The sequence below is a fragment of the Ammodytes marinus genome, assembly GCF_949987685.1.
Source record: "Ammodytes marinus genome assembly, chromosome: 18".
Classification (NCBI taxonomy): domain Eukaryota; kingdom Metazoa; phylum Chordata; class Actinopteri; order Uranoscopiformes; family Ammodytidae; genus Ammodytes; species Ammodytes marinus.
Window position 1 is genome coordinate 23,604,441 of NC_137222.1, and position 16,335 is coordinate 23,620,775.

Here is a 16,335-nt window from a genome sequence, read left to right on the forward strand (position 1 = left end):
AATATATCCTCACGATTGGATACCTGTCTGGACTGTGTGTGCGCGCTGAAAAAATGCGGTGTTAATACACAGCCTAGGCTCTGTAAACGAACATGTTGCCATAGCTGCGATGGGCCCACTTTGTTTACATACTGCTCTTGCCTGCCTCTGCTCGTCTCCCCGGATTCTCCCCTTGGCACTTCCCCCTGGACCCCCATGCCTGTCAGCCCACTCCAGAGACCGGCCCAAAACCCCAGATTCCTTCTAAAGAAACCCTCTTAAACTGGTACTGTCTCTGCGCCTGTGTCCTCCCTGTCCAGCTGTTACAGCAGCGGTGTGTTCTTTTACTCAGGACATGGGAGCTTCAGACTCAGTACTGAGTTCAGACCTGTTTGTGTTCCAGTACATCTGTTAGTTTTTGAATTTAATTTGTATCTTTTATATACAGTCTATGGTTTGTATGAGACATGGTCCTAGGTCCCACATTTTCAAAATGCATGCAAAGGTCTTTCTGCATGCTGTGTGTGCTGCCGTGTCGGAAGTTCACCATTTTTCACTTGCAATCGAACGCAGCATGAATGCCTAGGCGTGTTGTCGCTGCAGAGTGCCAACTGCTGTAGCAATTCTCCTCATAACTTCTGGTTTACAATGTTGGTGACATTTCAGTAAACGCCACTCTGCACGTCACTCCCCTCTCTGCCCCATTGCACCCCTGTCTCTTCTCACTATCAATAAAGCATGACAATGCCAAAAAAAAGTTAAAAAAAAAGAAGAAAAAAAAATGGTTGTAATCTGAAAAAAGTGGTTTTGGGGTTTAGTTACTCTTTAAGGTCCCTTAAATGTGTTCCTGAATAGTGTCCTATCAGCAGGCAGTCTGACAGAGGAAATTAAGCAAGGAGGAAGCTGAGGCCATAGGGTTACATAAGTGAAACAGCCAGTCAAGACAAGACAGTTTGACTAGTATAGGCCAATGTCACAATTAACAACACCCCTAGAAAAAATTAAGAAATGCATACAAGCAAAAGTAGTTCTTATGGGCTAAAATGAACATACTTAAAGGATATTGATTGATTGTACTTAATGAAGTCAAGCATTTCTCACTTCACTCACAGCACTCATCATTACCCAAAGATCACTCATACTGTAGGTGGCCCACAGTGGTCAATTATAGAATACATTTATGTACATTTATACACATATACTCAAGTCCTGTATTCAAATATAAAAGCAAGGTACTTGTGTTTTTTCTCCACCACATCTCAGAGAGAAACTTTGTAATGCTCTACATTTGTCTGACTGCTTGAGTTGGTTAGTTAGCTTTAGTTTTGCATGTATGTGTATGTGTGTATGTACAGTATGTATGTATGGTATATATAGTAGCTCCTGTATATGGTGTACTATCCGAGGAACTTTCAGATTGTATACATTACCCCAGTTCTTAGGTCTTTACACTGGCTTCCTGTCACTCAAAGAATTGATTTTAAAATATTGATGTTGGTCTATAAAGCCCTATATGGTTTAGGGCCTAAATACATCGCTGACCTGCTGATCCCTTACCAACCAGTCAGAGCTCTCAGATCATCTGGGACTGGGCTACTGACAGTCCCCAGAGTAAGGACCAGACAGGGAGAGGCAGCCTTCAGTTTTAATGCACCCAAGCTCTGGAATAAACTTCCAGGGAACTTGAGGTCCGCTTCAACACTCGGCTCTTTTAAATCAGGTCTGAAGACTTTACTGTTTCCGTTTTAACCTGTAATTTTAAATTTTTATTATTTCTAAATGTTTTAATTATTTTATGTTTTATTTATATTCATGTTTCTCATTCGCTTTTTTTTAAATGTGTGCTCTATACTTGATGTATTTTGTTTTTGCATCTGTAAAGCACCTTGAATGTCCTTGTGTCCGAAATGTGCTTTAGAAATAAACTTGCCTTGCCTTGCCTTCTTGCACCCAAAGCGGTAGTGTTTTTACAACGCCAGCTGTAGTTCCTGGGTGAGCGTACCCATGACAAAGGCATAAAGAAAAACTATATAAAAATAGCATTCATTGCCCCCTGGGCGCTAGGGTTGCTGGACGGGTCCCGGGATTTCGGGATTCCCGCGAAATGGGACATACTTTACTCTTTTATTTCATCCTAACATGGCTCCTTGATCTTGCCTCTTGCTTTTATATCCGTCTCATCCCCGTTTGTTTTCATATGGAGGCTTCGTCGATGTGACGTCACTTCACGTGCGCACTGGATTGTGGGCCAGAATCGCCCAAATAGGATGCAGTTTTCAACACTAACAATCTTGGCCGCATGAAGTAGGACATCCGGGTACTTCTAACCATCCTAAATCTGGCCACAAGAATCGGGACATCATATATCTTTTTTCTACATACTATATAGGCCTAGTAGAAAGTATGCGATTCGGAACGCAACCTATATCTCCACACTGGCCTGGGAACGCCTCGGGATCCCCCAGTCAGAGCTGGTTGATGTGGCCTGGGAAGGGGTTCCATGCTGGAGCTTTTCCCGGTTAAGCGGATGATGACGAGTGAGTTTCTGACGAAGAATACAAACTCAGAAGGGTCTCCAGTTAATACTGGCAATAAGGGATTAAATACAACATATGCTCTCATCAGGAATAGCTGAAACCAAGGCAACTGGATTTGCTGTATTAGTCTTAGATAAGTTGCTTCACTAAGCCAAGACCCTTTGGTGAGGTGATGGAGTCTCATATGACTGTCTTCACATGCTTTCATGTCAAATACCTGGGAGGGGATCTAAAGCTGCTGTGGTAAGCATGAGGAGAGCAGACAGAGCAGCTAGAGAGGATGAGGGGGTTACAGTGAGGAAGTGAACCCATGAGGTGACTATATGTGGACGGGCTGAGTTTGAGTGAAAGGGTGAATCCAGTGAACACACAGGAAGCTATAGTCACCACATGCTGCTACATTCACAGTAGTCAGCTGTTTTTATTTATTGAAGTGGATTCTTGCTTAAGTGCCAGTAAGAGCCACTTTGTGACTCACGTTTAAAAGTTGAGTCGGCTATTCTGGAGAAACACCTGTTTTCAAAATCAGTCGTTCAGCGTACACACAGTACGTACAGGTAGCGGAAAGTAAGAAGATATTCACTGATTTTGAAAACAGGTGTTATCAAGTATTGCTGACTCCACCTTTAATTACATGTGTCATGTGTCTTCCAGTTTGTACCACAAGCCTTGAACTTTTAACAGAGGAGTAGAAACACTTTAGCAATGGACTTATTTAGGAGCAATGGACTTATTTTAGACTTAAAACTGTATGGACGTGCATTGATACAATCTCTACTATACTGTTAGGACAAAAAAAGCAGAAATCACTTGCAGCAAATGCTTTGAAAAATGTGTATTTATTTGGGAGGTAGTGGGGTATCCTCCCAACATCCCCTCCTCCATTCAAACCTACTGTATGTTCTCTAGTGTGCACTACAAACATGGACCAAGTGCTAACTGGCCAACCAAAGTCAATCAGTGACATGAATGCAAGGAGTCAATTTGCACTTCACAAATGTTCTGAAAATAAATCTGGTATAAAGGCTATGTTGCTGGACACATCGCGAAGCAAGGCAAATAGATACAAGAGAATGCAGTTATAATATGTCATTCGTACCCAATCAATGAAAGCCCATATTACTCATCAGTCTCAATAAATGGAGAATCTTTCCATTGTGCTGCATAAAATATAATACACTTAACATCCACTGCTCATTACACTGCAGAAGTCTGATTTGATTGCTAATGCATTATTTATATGTAATGACAAAGCATAGGCCAGGAGAGGTATTTTAGAAACAGAACCAAGTGCACAATGGCTAACGTGCTCTGATTGACAGAACTACAATTCCCAGGTTTTATTCTATATGCTAAATGCATACGTCTGGAGGGTCTTGGTTTCAAGTGTATCAATCGGTTGGCATGGATAAATGTTCCATGGAGACTTTGGTTTAAACACTTGGGTTTAAACAACCATATATTCATATCATGTGAACTCAGACGGGGCTTTGTACATTCCAGTGATGAAAAATGCAATTTTTAAAGAAATGTAAGAGTAAACCATGCTGTAATGACACCTAGGATCTGTGCTTTCAATTGTTTCACTCAATCCACAGTGGAGGTCTAAGGCACACAGGCATCAACCAGTTTTATGGAAACACAGATTTAGAAAAACTAAAAAAATGAAAATCAACTGATTGTCTGGATTGGTCTCAACCAGAGTCATCAACGAGATACATTTCTGTTGTGTGTTGTACTGTAGGTTTAAACAGTAATGTCTGTAAAAACAGACGTGTGGCTCATCATTGAGTGAGTGTGTGTGTGTGTGTGTGTGTGTGTGTGTGTGTGTGTGTGCGTGTGTGTGTGTGTGTGTGTGTTTGTTACACAGCAGGTATCACAGCATCATTTAAAGTGCATGATGATGGGTGATCAATAACATTGGTAAGTCAGCAGAATACTACAGACTACTAGCTCACGCTTGGTAACATTGTACCAGGTTGTGTCATTAGAAATGTCACATTAATAATAGTAGGTGTTCCTCTTCAGTTAGTAGTATCCAGCCTGAGATTCACAGTTTGGCTCTGGGGGTTTGCTCCAGCAGTGTCCTCATGTCACACAGTGCTCCCTCCACGGCCCGGGCCATGCGCTCTGTGCTGGTGTCTGTACAGCTGTTGAAAGACGACACGGCAAAGTTGATGTGTTGGTTCATGGGGTTGTAGCACACGCCGTAGCCGTCCGACACCACCGGGCCGAAACACATGACGCAGTCGGTCTTAGACGGAACCTAAAGGAGATGATAATGAAAAGCGGTTAGTCAAGCAAACAGTTACTCTGCCATTTTGATAAACAAACAGAACAGCAGGATAAGAACTAAGGGTGTATTCACACATGCCGTGTTTAGTTCGGTTGAAACAAACTCAGGTGCACTTCCGGCTTCGGTGCACATCTTTCAGGCAGGTGTGAATACAGCATTCGCGATCGGGGGTGGACCAAACAAGCGCTCCGAGACCCAGCTGAAGAGGTGGTCTCGATGCGCTTCCATACGCACTCTGCTGCAGTTCGTTTGTGGTGTGAATTTGTCCGGACTCGATCCGACCCAATTGCAGGAAGCACTGCGCCTTTTCTTTCTTTTCTTTTTTAATAAATCCATTGTTAGGAATATTTGTTGTGGTTTGACCGGGAGCCCCGAGCGAAAATATTACATTTGATAATGACGCGTACACATGCTGATGTGTTCAGCGATCAGATGGAGAGGAGCGTCTCCCGTAGTAGCCTACAGTGCCAACAGGTTCACGCTGCGCTTTGCATGAAGTGTGTTTTTATTTTTCTTCCCAACGGGACCGTCAATACTGTCCCCGTGTCAGTTTGGAGCTGAACTGCGCCGAACTGACACCCAGCTGATACACAGCTTAATCAGCTGAGTGTCGGCATGAGCCTATTCTTCACGCGAGCCGCGCTTCCAGCAGCAAAAATACAGTAAAAATTATGTTTCACATTGTAGGCTACAAGCCACATAATGTGGCATTGTCATATAATATAACCATATGAAACAACAATAATTTGATGTTTTTCTTCTTTATTTATAGGTTAGATGTAGGCCTTTTTATTATTTTTACCCCATATTATATCAATGATAAATTCGCAGTTTTTACTTCGTTCTTCCTGCTTCTCTCCACCCCAGAATGTCTGTCCAATGAATGAATGATCTCAGATCACCTGTGGTTTTGCTTCGTAATGCTGGTTCACTTGCAAAAGGGGCAATATGAAAGTGGACCACACCAAAAAAAAAAAATCTAAATTCTATTTGGTCTGGACCAAAGCAAGTGAACTAGTGGACTTTCCCAGTGTGAATACACCCTAAGAGGTGCAACAAGTGGAAACTGTAGAACAGCAAAAACACATCTTATTTTTGGAAAACATTGAAACAAATGCCTATGTAAATTCTGATTCTCTTACTTGTGAACTTTAAATGAATATTACTTTTTTTGTCTTGTTTTTGTTGCTGTTGTTTTTTTCTATATATGTTATACTGACATGGACCGGTGTGTCTGAAATAAAGCTGAATTAAATAGTCAGTTTAGCCCATACCTGACTGGTAGATAACCTGTAGTGTAAGGCTTTAGAGTAGGCAGCGTCTGTGAATATGTCAGGCACAGAGAGCTTCTCCTCAGCAGCCTGCAGCTTCAGACCCAGCAGGTGTCTGTCTATGGCCTGCCCGCTGATCGCCTGAGAGGGAGGGGGACAAGTCAAAAGACACCAACATGAAAACAACAGCTACTGTTCAAACAAAAAGAGCATTAAGGATACGGCTTCACATTAAAAGCATTTCCCTGGCTTCACATTAATAGCATTTCACTGGACAAACGTGAATTGACTTTTATTTTGAACTTGAAGTACACCTAACAGGAAGGTAACGCGGTGAAATAAGAGGACAGAAAGCTTGTAATTTCTTGTAAGCTTATGCTTACCCTAACCGCTTCATGAACGTTAGTGGCATTCATTTTCGGTTACAGTAAGGTTTTATGCATCAAATTGTACCGGAAGAGCTATCTACTAGGCTAAGTGTCACCGCTGACTATTGGCTTGGCATGCGTACTACAGCGATTTCGTCCCGTTTTCTCCGAAAACATGTATACGAGTGAAGATGTCAGATAAATTGTGTCTGAATGTGTTAACTTTTGAAACCATAAAGGGGAAAACCGTCACGTTTTCACCGTGTAAAAGGGCCCCTTATTACTATGGAGCTCTATGACACAGAATAACTATTTCTCATTAGATAGATATGGGATATGAGCAGACGTGTGGTTTACTGTCTGCCCATGCTGTCAGTGCTGTGTGTGTACTCACCATGGTAGTATAAGACCTGTGTGCGTTCACAGCTTTCACCAGCAGATCAACCTTCTCTGTGTTCTGGGACAAAAACAGGAAGGAGACAGGAACATTACCACACGCTTATTGTTCAACAGTGTTTTAAAGTCATTTGAAGAGTTTGACTTGAAACATTAAGTGCAACACTGAAATTCCTCCACATTAAAAGAATAACCAGCGCTGATTAATTATACATCATCACTTTGTGTTCCATCTCTGGTTTGATATTCTTCTGAAATGATATTTACAGTAGAGCCTGACAGAGCTGATTCTCTGAGAAGAATCATCATGGTCTAGAAGTTGTCTGATAGTTGAGATGTTAACACTTTTATTTCTCATAACAAAGTGCAGGGAATGTATCTTGGTGTTACTTAGAAATGATGTGAAAAGAATTTAAAATGATCATCCAATTGTCTTACATCGGAATCGGCCCCAGAAAGATCCATATCGGTCGGGCCCTAGTTTCCAGCAATGTTTCTGTCCTACAGCTCAAGTCGTTTTTGAGTTAAAGACCAATCACTTATCACTTATTGTTTTAAGTTGTCAAAGGTAAAGTGTGGGTTGGTCAGTTCACTGCCAGTGTATTCACTGTGCTACCTGTTTGCTGGAGTCATCGAAGGCTTTGACAAAGGAAGCAGAGGCTCCAGAGGCTGATCTGATGGTGTCTGTCCGCCCCAGTCTGAACATACGCAGGGAGGCGCTCTCATAGGTGGCACAGCAGCGCTGGTACAACCTGCACACACACACAAGAGGACACACACACACAGTGAGGTTTAGGGATGGGGAAAATACCATCCAATATCATTACCAGGTCCGATATAGCTGCCATCTACTTATCTGAAATCGGACTGACAACTACCATCCACGGTCAAAATTCCGTAGTCTGTTTTTTTTTTTATTAAGATTGTTTTAACTATGAAACAAAGTAAAATGTTAAGACCATAGCTATGTAACACACGTCTAGTGATCAAGATAGATACAGAATGAATGAAGTATTTATCTTAGGCTTACACCATTCAATCTCCCTGACTGCTCAGCCTCTCACCTGTAGTAAGCCAGTTGTAGTGCTATCTGAATGAAAGCATCGGGGCTCATCTGGTGGGCTTTGGGGACATTCTTCCCAAAGTGTCCAAACACCACCACCTTCACATCCAGGTCTTGGGCCAGGCTGTGGGGGGAGAAACGTCAAGATGGATGGATGGATGGATAGATGGATAGATGGATAGATGGATAGATAGATAGATACGTTATTGACCCTGAAGAACATTTTGACAACCAGTAGCAGCAAACATATCAAAAGAAAACAGCTGCCCTCACATGTTCATGTCCTGCTTGGCTTGCTCTATGTCCTTCTTGATCTGAGGCGTGATGTTAAATTGTAGTTTCTGGGGTGTGGACAGATGCACCATGGGAGACTGAGGACTGTCTGGCTTCTTCCTGTCACCAGAAACAAGACAGAATAGAAACAATGAAGAGATGAAAAAGAATAACAAAAAAAACAATAAAAAACATTACATATTGGCTCCATAACATACAGTATAATATTAGGAACAATCTCTTACATCAGATAAATACCTTTGTAGAATATTAAGATTAACAGCAATTAGCCACATAACTAAAATTGGCCACATAAACTTTATATACTGCAAATAACTAACTGATCAATGACAATTCATAATATGAACAGAACAACACAGGATGAGGGATGTATGTGATATTTTTGAGTCAGGATGGAAAAGGATTTTCAAAAATGGCTGCATTATAAACAATTGGAAAAATATTGAGTGAAGACAATGAAGTTGCGTGTGGAAGTGAGTGTGTGTGTGTGTGTGTGTGTGTTTGTACGTGCACGTCCTTGTGGTAGGGGGAGTGGCCTCTCTGTCAATTTCCATGTCCAATCTTAATACACACTTTGAAATGATTTGAAGCATATATTAAAGTCTATGTGCAAAGTACTGTTAACGTTCATATATACTGCTTCTTATTTTATTTTAGCTTGTTTCCTTCTTTTTCCTCTACTCACTTAATATATGCTTACTTATGAATTTGTTAACACATATTTGTGTTTTCTCTTTCTTTTATATTCAGATCTGACACATAAAGAGTATCAAAAAAGAAGGAAGTCAACTCTTTGACACTGTCTGCCTGGTTGCAGACTGTTCAAAGATGTTCTAACGAGAAGGAACAATAAATCCAAATAGACACACAGTGAGCCAGAAGATTTCTCTGTGCTACTTACGTGTATTCTACAACATGGTCGATCAAGGCCACTATGGGTGGGCCCTCGGCGGGGGCGTGCTCATAGTTTGCACCGCATGTCCCGTCCTCTCCAATGATAAACTGAAAGAAAGCAAAGAATGTGTTAGTGTACCAATTTGACATGGCTATTTAGATTAAGGGGACTTTAACACCTACCTTGTTTGGTCCGGACATAAATTACAAGTGTGAAACCTGAATAAACCTTTTTGTATGTACAGGTATGTGAATGTTTTGAACTATAACTATTATCTACACTTTCCCTAAGGAGAGGGAGAGTGAGTGAGTGAGTGAGTGAGTGAGTGAGTGAGTGAGTGAGTGAGTGAGTGAGTGAGTGAGTGAGTGAGTGAGTGAGTGAGTGAGTGAGTGAGTGAGTGAGTGAGTGAGTGAGTGAGTGAGTGAGTGAGTGAGTGAGTGAGTGAGTGAGTGGGTGGGTGGGTGGGTGGGTGGGTGTGTGTGTGTGTGTCACCTGCAGTGTCTTGTCAAACCAGCGGTTGCCACTGTTCAGGCTGCTGCCTCCTCCATGCAGCATCTGTACAGCTGCTATGCTGCGGTGGCTGTCCTCAGACACTGGAGGCCTGGCTCCATCCAGACACAGTGTGAAGACGCTCCTCTGGATAGCCGACACACACTCTTTGTTGGTCTTATCTGGACACAATCAAGCACATGCACACAGAGCAAGCAGGAGGTTAGGATGGATAGGAACACTTGAACTAATCTAGATATCTTTACAGTGTGTAGCTTTAGAAATGAGCATATTCAGGATGAACTTTGGGTCACCTAATATGCAACATGCACTTGGTTCAACCCTCTCTCCTTTCTGAAAACCTGTGTTCAAAAACCCCAGTCAGATTTCTCTCCCCTTATGACATCATAAGGGGAGAAGCCACGCCGCCTCATTACCAACCTAACTTAGCACTACCTCCAACTGTCATAAGCCACACCCCCAGATACCCCTGAATCTAACTGGCAGTAAGATTCAAACCAGCAGGGCAAATCAGAGCAGACTTGTTGGAAGGCAGAGGCGCAAACAGAGTGTTTCAGACAGAGGCTGAAAAGAGGAGGTTCAGCAATGGCACTGTGAGAAGAATGGAGGTGTTTTATTTTTTTTATTGGACACTACACCATGAAAAAAAAATAATAATATTTGAACATCCCCCTCCCCCAGCATCAGTGTCCCTTTAGCTTACCCTTGGTCAGGTTTGCGTAGGCCTTTCCCCAGGCGTCTCTGTGCTGTGTGGTGAGGATGCCCACTGGCTCCAGGTCAGTGTGCGGTGAGGAGCTGCAGATCTTGTCCAGCTGAGCACACAGCTGGTCTGCAGTCAGCGGAGAGCCATCACTGTGGTACACGTCCAACACAAAGAACTGATTCCAATACAGGGGTGGGGAAGAAGAAAGGCTCAGTCAGGCTTCTCACTTACTTGACCATCTTGTTTGCAAGGTAGAATATCAACTCTAGCTGTTAAGTCAAGTCGAGTCAAACTTTATTGTCCATTCCTATATATGCGAGACATACTTGAGAATCAAAATGGCGTTTATCTCCAATCAACGGTGCAATAGAAATAATAAAATAAAATAGAGTAGAATAAAATAAAGACCTTATTGTGATGGTGCAGGTGTTTGCTTGCGTGTGTTGTCAAAATTGCACATTGCAATCTAATTTAATTTACTTACTTCTTATATACATATAGCGTTTTATTTTGTACTCTTGCACTATTTAGTATTTATTTAAATAATGTTTATCTTTATCTTATTCTACTTTATTTTATTATTCCTATTGCACCGTGGGTCAGAGATAAACGTCATTTTGATTCTTATGTATGTTTTGCATGTATCAGAATTGACAATTAAAGGGGTGCTATTATACTATTTTACAGTCTAACTTTTGGTACTGCAGTCTAAACGCAAAAACGCTCTGTCCCTCTGCACTCTGTTTGAACCTGGCCAATCAGAGAATGCATACCAACAGGCACGCCCCCTAGTTTCACGTTACACTGAGCGGACTGCAGTGTGTGCACAGGCAGATTTGAACAGGCGGGGAGGGGGGGGGACAGGGACATGTCTGAGCGTGTAGCAGCATGACCATACATGGAAAATCCGCTTTATCTACGTAGATAAAACCCGGAAACTAGACACTAGGCTGCCGCGAACTGTGTTTAGGCTGTGCACAGCCACCTGCAGCCACCCTAGACAGTAAGCAGGGAATTTGTCTAAAATGCATGTATGTCATTATCTGACACTTTGGTATCATGTAGCATGACTGTATAACATTATAACAGCATTTGTAGGTCAGAAAAGAAGAAAAGGCATAATAGATGCTCTTTAAGGTTGACTTGACTGGACTTGAAAGCATTGTCCAGGAGAATGAATATAAGAGCAGAAAGAGCCAGCCCAGGTTGGCCTTGCTCACCTGATGGTTGTGTACTACAGTGATGTGTTTGGGGGGCGTGGAGCTCTTGGCGTGGTTGACTATGGAGTCTCTCTTCACACCGGGGATACGGCACGATGACATCACTTCATAGTACTGGTTCATACACAGGGGCTTCCCGCCCATATATTCAATGGGGAGGGTCTCACTGCAAAACACACAAGCTTGGACATTCAATCAATTCATCAACCTATCTATCTATCTATCTATCTATCTATCTATCTATCTATCTATCTATCTATCTATCTATCCATCTATCCATCTATCCATCTATCCATCTATCCATCTATCCATCTATCCATCTATCCATCTATCCATCTATCCATCCATCCATCCATCCATCCATCCATCCATCCATCCGAAACTGCAACTGTGGTTAGTCACCAACCCCAACCCATATCTGAAAGTAAAACTGACTTTCACCAGCTTGAAAGAGTAAATGGAACAAACAATACAGACTGACAGGCCTGCATGGGGTTAATGAGGTGCATGTCTGAAGCCAGGTCGGTACTCACTTGTCAATCATTGACTTAAAGTCCAAAACACCCGCGATCAGCTTGGCAGCAAACCTAAACAGAGGAAAAAAAACTATTCAAATTCACTGCAATTTTAACTTTTATTGAACATTTCCTTGTGTTGCTTCAAGGTGCACTATGTAGTTTCAGAGGATGGGGGTTTGCTTACATTTGCAGAGCCTGCAGTTAGTATACACTTAAACATATTTACTCTTTAAAACATAATACACTTCTACTCAAATTTCTACTTTTGAGGCCCCTGGAACCAAATGTAAGAGTAGGATATGGTATAAACAAAACTGTGGGCCCTGCTGCTGTGAACAACAACAGTGAAACAGTTACTTTTCAGGAAGCTTTCTAACTTCAAACAGTGTTCCAGGGATCACATTTTCCTGTGATGAAAATGTCTTTATTCAGTTATGAGTATATACCTGAGAAAATGTTCCCCTCCTGACACACCCAAAGTGACATAGTGCACCTTTAAATAATGGAATAACAGTCCATGTGTGAAATCTTTACCCATGCACTTGTGAACACAAATGCATCAATTTATCTTCATCTTAAAGTTGTCATATTTTTTGGCGTAGCACATACTCTGTTTGAGTGGCTCCTGTGTGTGTGTGTGTGTGTGTGTGTGTGTGTGTGTGTGTGTGTGTGTGTGTGTGTGTGTGTGTGTGTGTGTGTGTGTGTGTGTGTGTGCGTGTGTGTGTGTGTGCGTGTGTGTGTGTGTACGCGCGTGAGATCACCTTATTTGTCCCTGCTTATCCCTGAAGTCCATGCGAGGCAGGACCAGCCCGGGACTTGAATGAACCACCACAGGCAGCCGGTACTCCAGGTAGGCCACCTGCACCCACCACTGGGACAGCTGCATAGACAGACACGCATCAACATCACGGCAAAATAATACATCTCCTAAACATCTATTTGCAGAAGCTCAGAGAACGAGAGCACACAGGTTGTGTCAGGGAAGCTCTGTCTCAACACTACAGGCAAAGACAAAAAAAATTACTAGCACTGGTTCAATTTTGACATTTTGGGCTATTTTGCTTCCATACAATGTCTTCTTTCATACTAGTATAAAGAAAGCGTCCAAAATGTACATTAACGTGTTCTTTTGACTAAACCTTGTCTGTTTGCATCAGTATATTTCTCCTTTACAACCATCTATAATGTCCATTATCTCTACATTCTTTTTTTTCATTACTCTGAACCAAAAAATCTCAACTTCTAAAGCACTTACATCAACTAAACTTTCCCTATATTTCTTAGCACTATTCTGAATGCTACTACAGAAGGATTTGTTCATATGTTCATTGTCTGATTCATGATATATTTTGTTTTTAAAAGCATTCAGAGAACACATTTTGAAGACTCAATGTCAGTGAACTATGAGGGCAAAAAAATAAATAAACGTAATGACCATTCATCGTAATTGAGGTAAAATGTTAATTTAATGATGATATTGATTTGTGATATTGATTTGTGATATTGATTTGCGGTCAAGCCCCTAATTCAAAGTGTCCAGCAGCACAGCATGCTCACCCAGTTGTCTGCGTTGGCTGCTCTCTTCTCCAGGCCTCTCTGCAGTCTCTCTCCCAGCCCCCCTGCTCTCTGGAACTCCTGCAGCAGCTGTTTGGTGTGCTGGAGCTCGTCTCCCTCCACGATGGGCTCCAGGGCTGTGATGTAGCGCTCACAGGTCTGCTGCAGGGGGGGCACGGGCAGGCCAGGGAGACCCCTCTGGTGGCTCTGGTAGCGGCCACTCACCCGCGTGGATGAGACGGGCTTCACCAGGTGACAGGGTTTAATTAGGCCACAGGGGTTCACCTTCACCTGATAGGGGAAAAAAGAGTGAGTGTACATTAAAGGTGGAGAGATCCTGGAGATTGTTTGTTGTCAAAATCACTTTTTCCTCTAAATCACTGATTATCTCCTCACAAACCCCTAACTGTATACGTATGGTGTACTGTGCGCGCTGAAAAGAAATCAAGTGATACACAGCCTAGGCTCAGTAAATGCCAACAGACATGTTGCTAGCTACGGATGGCCTCTTTGCACATAACCTTTGTTAACATACCAGTTTACAGAGCCTAGGATGTGTTTTAAGACCAGATTTTTATTCAAGGCACACACAGTACAGACAGGTTACGGGTTGTGAGGAGATATTCACTGATTTTGACAGAAAGCGACAGAAAGCATTCTCCTGAATCACTCTGTATCTACATTCATGGTAAAAGTGTGATGTTGCAAAACAAATGGACTTACTGGAAGATAATGCGATTTAGCATTATTTAGCCTGCTGATTCATTGTGGGATAACAGCTGCTATTATTGCCTCATCTGCATTTAAAATGACTTCTTCTTTTAGCCAAAAGTTCAGCCATGTTGAATGTTGCAAATATTTATAATTCAGTAATAGGACTTTGATAAACGTATACACTGACTTGACTTCTTTGCCACAGCACATACTTTTTGATATCACATCTATTTTTGGTCAAATAAACATCATGTCAAAGCTATTGATGTTCAGCTTTCAGCAGTCGTCGCGGCTAGAGGGCAGTGTATATGCTCGTTTTCAACCCATGTTTTCAACCAAACAGCAAGATACAGTATGTCAACAGGCAATAATAAGTACGTCATGGCATTGTTAAAACATTTTATAATAGGTCCATGGTTAAAACACATCGACAATATTCAGAGGCTATTTGCGAAGGTTCCCAGTGCACGTGCAACTTACAGTTATAGCTCATTTTGAAGAATTCTAAAGAGCAGCTGACAGTAGAATGCACTGTCAGCAGGTTACCGTTATTCTCTGGACTGAAAAATGACTTTGAAAGATCTGTCACCTGATCTGTCAAAATGCTTACACTATAGCCTAAACACGGAATCACATTTACAACATCTCCAGGATACAGGGCTATATGTCAAATGATCTTTATACCTATGCTTCTCTAAGCAGTAACATGATACGTAATGTTATTCTCTCTATCTGTGATAAACTGTTATTCGTAACCAAGTGTGTATGACAGTCTCGGTTACGCTTGTCCTAGACTGTATTTTAGCTTTATTGAGTCTAAGCAGACCAGCAGTTCACCTTTGCCCCAGTTAGCGCTAGCTTGGCTAACTACTGTTAACAACTGCTAGCTATATCCGTTTATAAGGTAGTTCATTTTGCTAGAAGCTTGAATTCCTTCAATACCTAACGCTGGTGAGCTGAGCAGTGGACTGACTCATATCAGTCGTTTAGCTTGTCTCACGTTGTCGAATATAGAAAGTTATGAAAACAATTCATTTCTCAAGCTAACGCTGGCTCTTTAACCAGCCAGTGTAAACAAACATGGTCAGCAAGAGATGCGTTGCTTACCATAGTTCTGCTGCAAATGCCCCACATTCTGTATTGAGAGAAACGCCCACACACTGAGGTCCGTCAGGAAAGGACAGCTTTTAGCTTTTAGCTATTAGCTAGGCGTAATGTTCGCGTCTGGTCTACACACTGGACCCAATGTAGAAGGGCAGGTTGGAAACACTGGGAATAGAGTGTCGGTGCCGCTGACTTAATAAGAGCCAGCAAGGAATGGGAATGTCGCACGACCACAAACAGCTGCCATAAAGGTGGTGGGTGTGACTTATTGATAGAGTATTGATAAGAACATTCAGGCTTACTGTCAGATTAAATTAAGGATGGGGGGAAAGCAGTGTTATGATATTATAATATTACTTTGAAAGGGTTTAAAAGTAAGCTAACAATACAATACATTCTGCTTTGTGTGACACGTTTATTTTGCTTATAGATAATAAATGTGTACTTTTTTCATCTTTGTAAATGTTGCTTTTTATATGAACAATGCCAGAAGTCACTTACTTTTGAAATACCCCCCACCCCCTCCTCTATAGAGAGTCCCCTCTTTTATTGTGTTTACTAATATTTATTTATGTTTCCTTGTCTTCTTCAAGGTTAAATATTATATGTGTATTTGATGGAATATACATCTTCTGTCTGCAAAACATTGTGTACTTTGTTTGTTTCTAAATGTTCAATACAAAATAAAATAAATACATTTGTGCTTTTTCACAAATGCAAAATTGTTGAAATGTATTAATGTATTGACTAATTGATTTGCTGTGGTAAAGAGCATCCACAGAGAGCAAGTTAAAGTAGCTCATATTATATTTCGGTAGGCTAGTAGGCTACACACAAAATAACCTGGACATCATTCATTTAGTAAACAGCGAGTGGCAGTAGTGAGCTATAGCTGTTTTTAAAATCTGGCTGA

At 41.7% G+C, this 16,335-nt stretch overlaps 1 protein-coding gene across 1 annotated transcript; it reads right to left on the reverse strand.

The window, feature by feature from the left end:
• Positions 1-2,818: 2,818 nt before the first annotated feature.
• On the reverse strand, positions 2,819-15,549 carry crata (carnitine O-acetyltransferase a). Its single transcript, XM_080046777.1, has 14 exons — positions 15,426-15,549; positions 13,608-13,895; positions 12,812-12,930; positions 12,066-12,119; positions 11,533-11,698; positions 10,313-10,487; positions 9,592-9,770; positions 9,106-9,206; positions 8,184-8,303; positions 7,912-8,034; positions 7,464-7,599; positions 6,846-6,908; positions 6,087-6,224; positions 2,819-4,782 (listed from the first exon to the last, which is right to left on the reverse strand). Exons 1-14 carry the CDS (start codon positions 15,450-15,452, stop codon positions 4,567-4,569), a joined length of 1,905 nt encoding a protein of 634 aa, XP_079902903.1. The 5' UTR covers positions 15,453-15,549; the 3' UTR covers positions 2,819-4,566.
• Between the last annotated feature and the right edge of the window lie 786 nt (positions 15,550-16,335).

Coding starts and splice junctions, on each gene's coding strand:
- crata (XM_080046777.1), bottom strand. CDS start 15,452: ATGTGGGGCATTTGCAGCAGAACTATG. Junction 11,699..12,065: donor TTTAAGTCAATGATTGACAA/GTGAGTACCGAC, acceptor TGTGTTTTGCAG/TGAGACCCTCCCCATTGAAT. Junction 10,488..11,532: donor CTGTAGTACACAACCATCAG/GTGAGCAAGGCC, acceptor TATTGGAATCAG/TTCTTTGTGTTGGACGTGTA.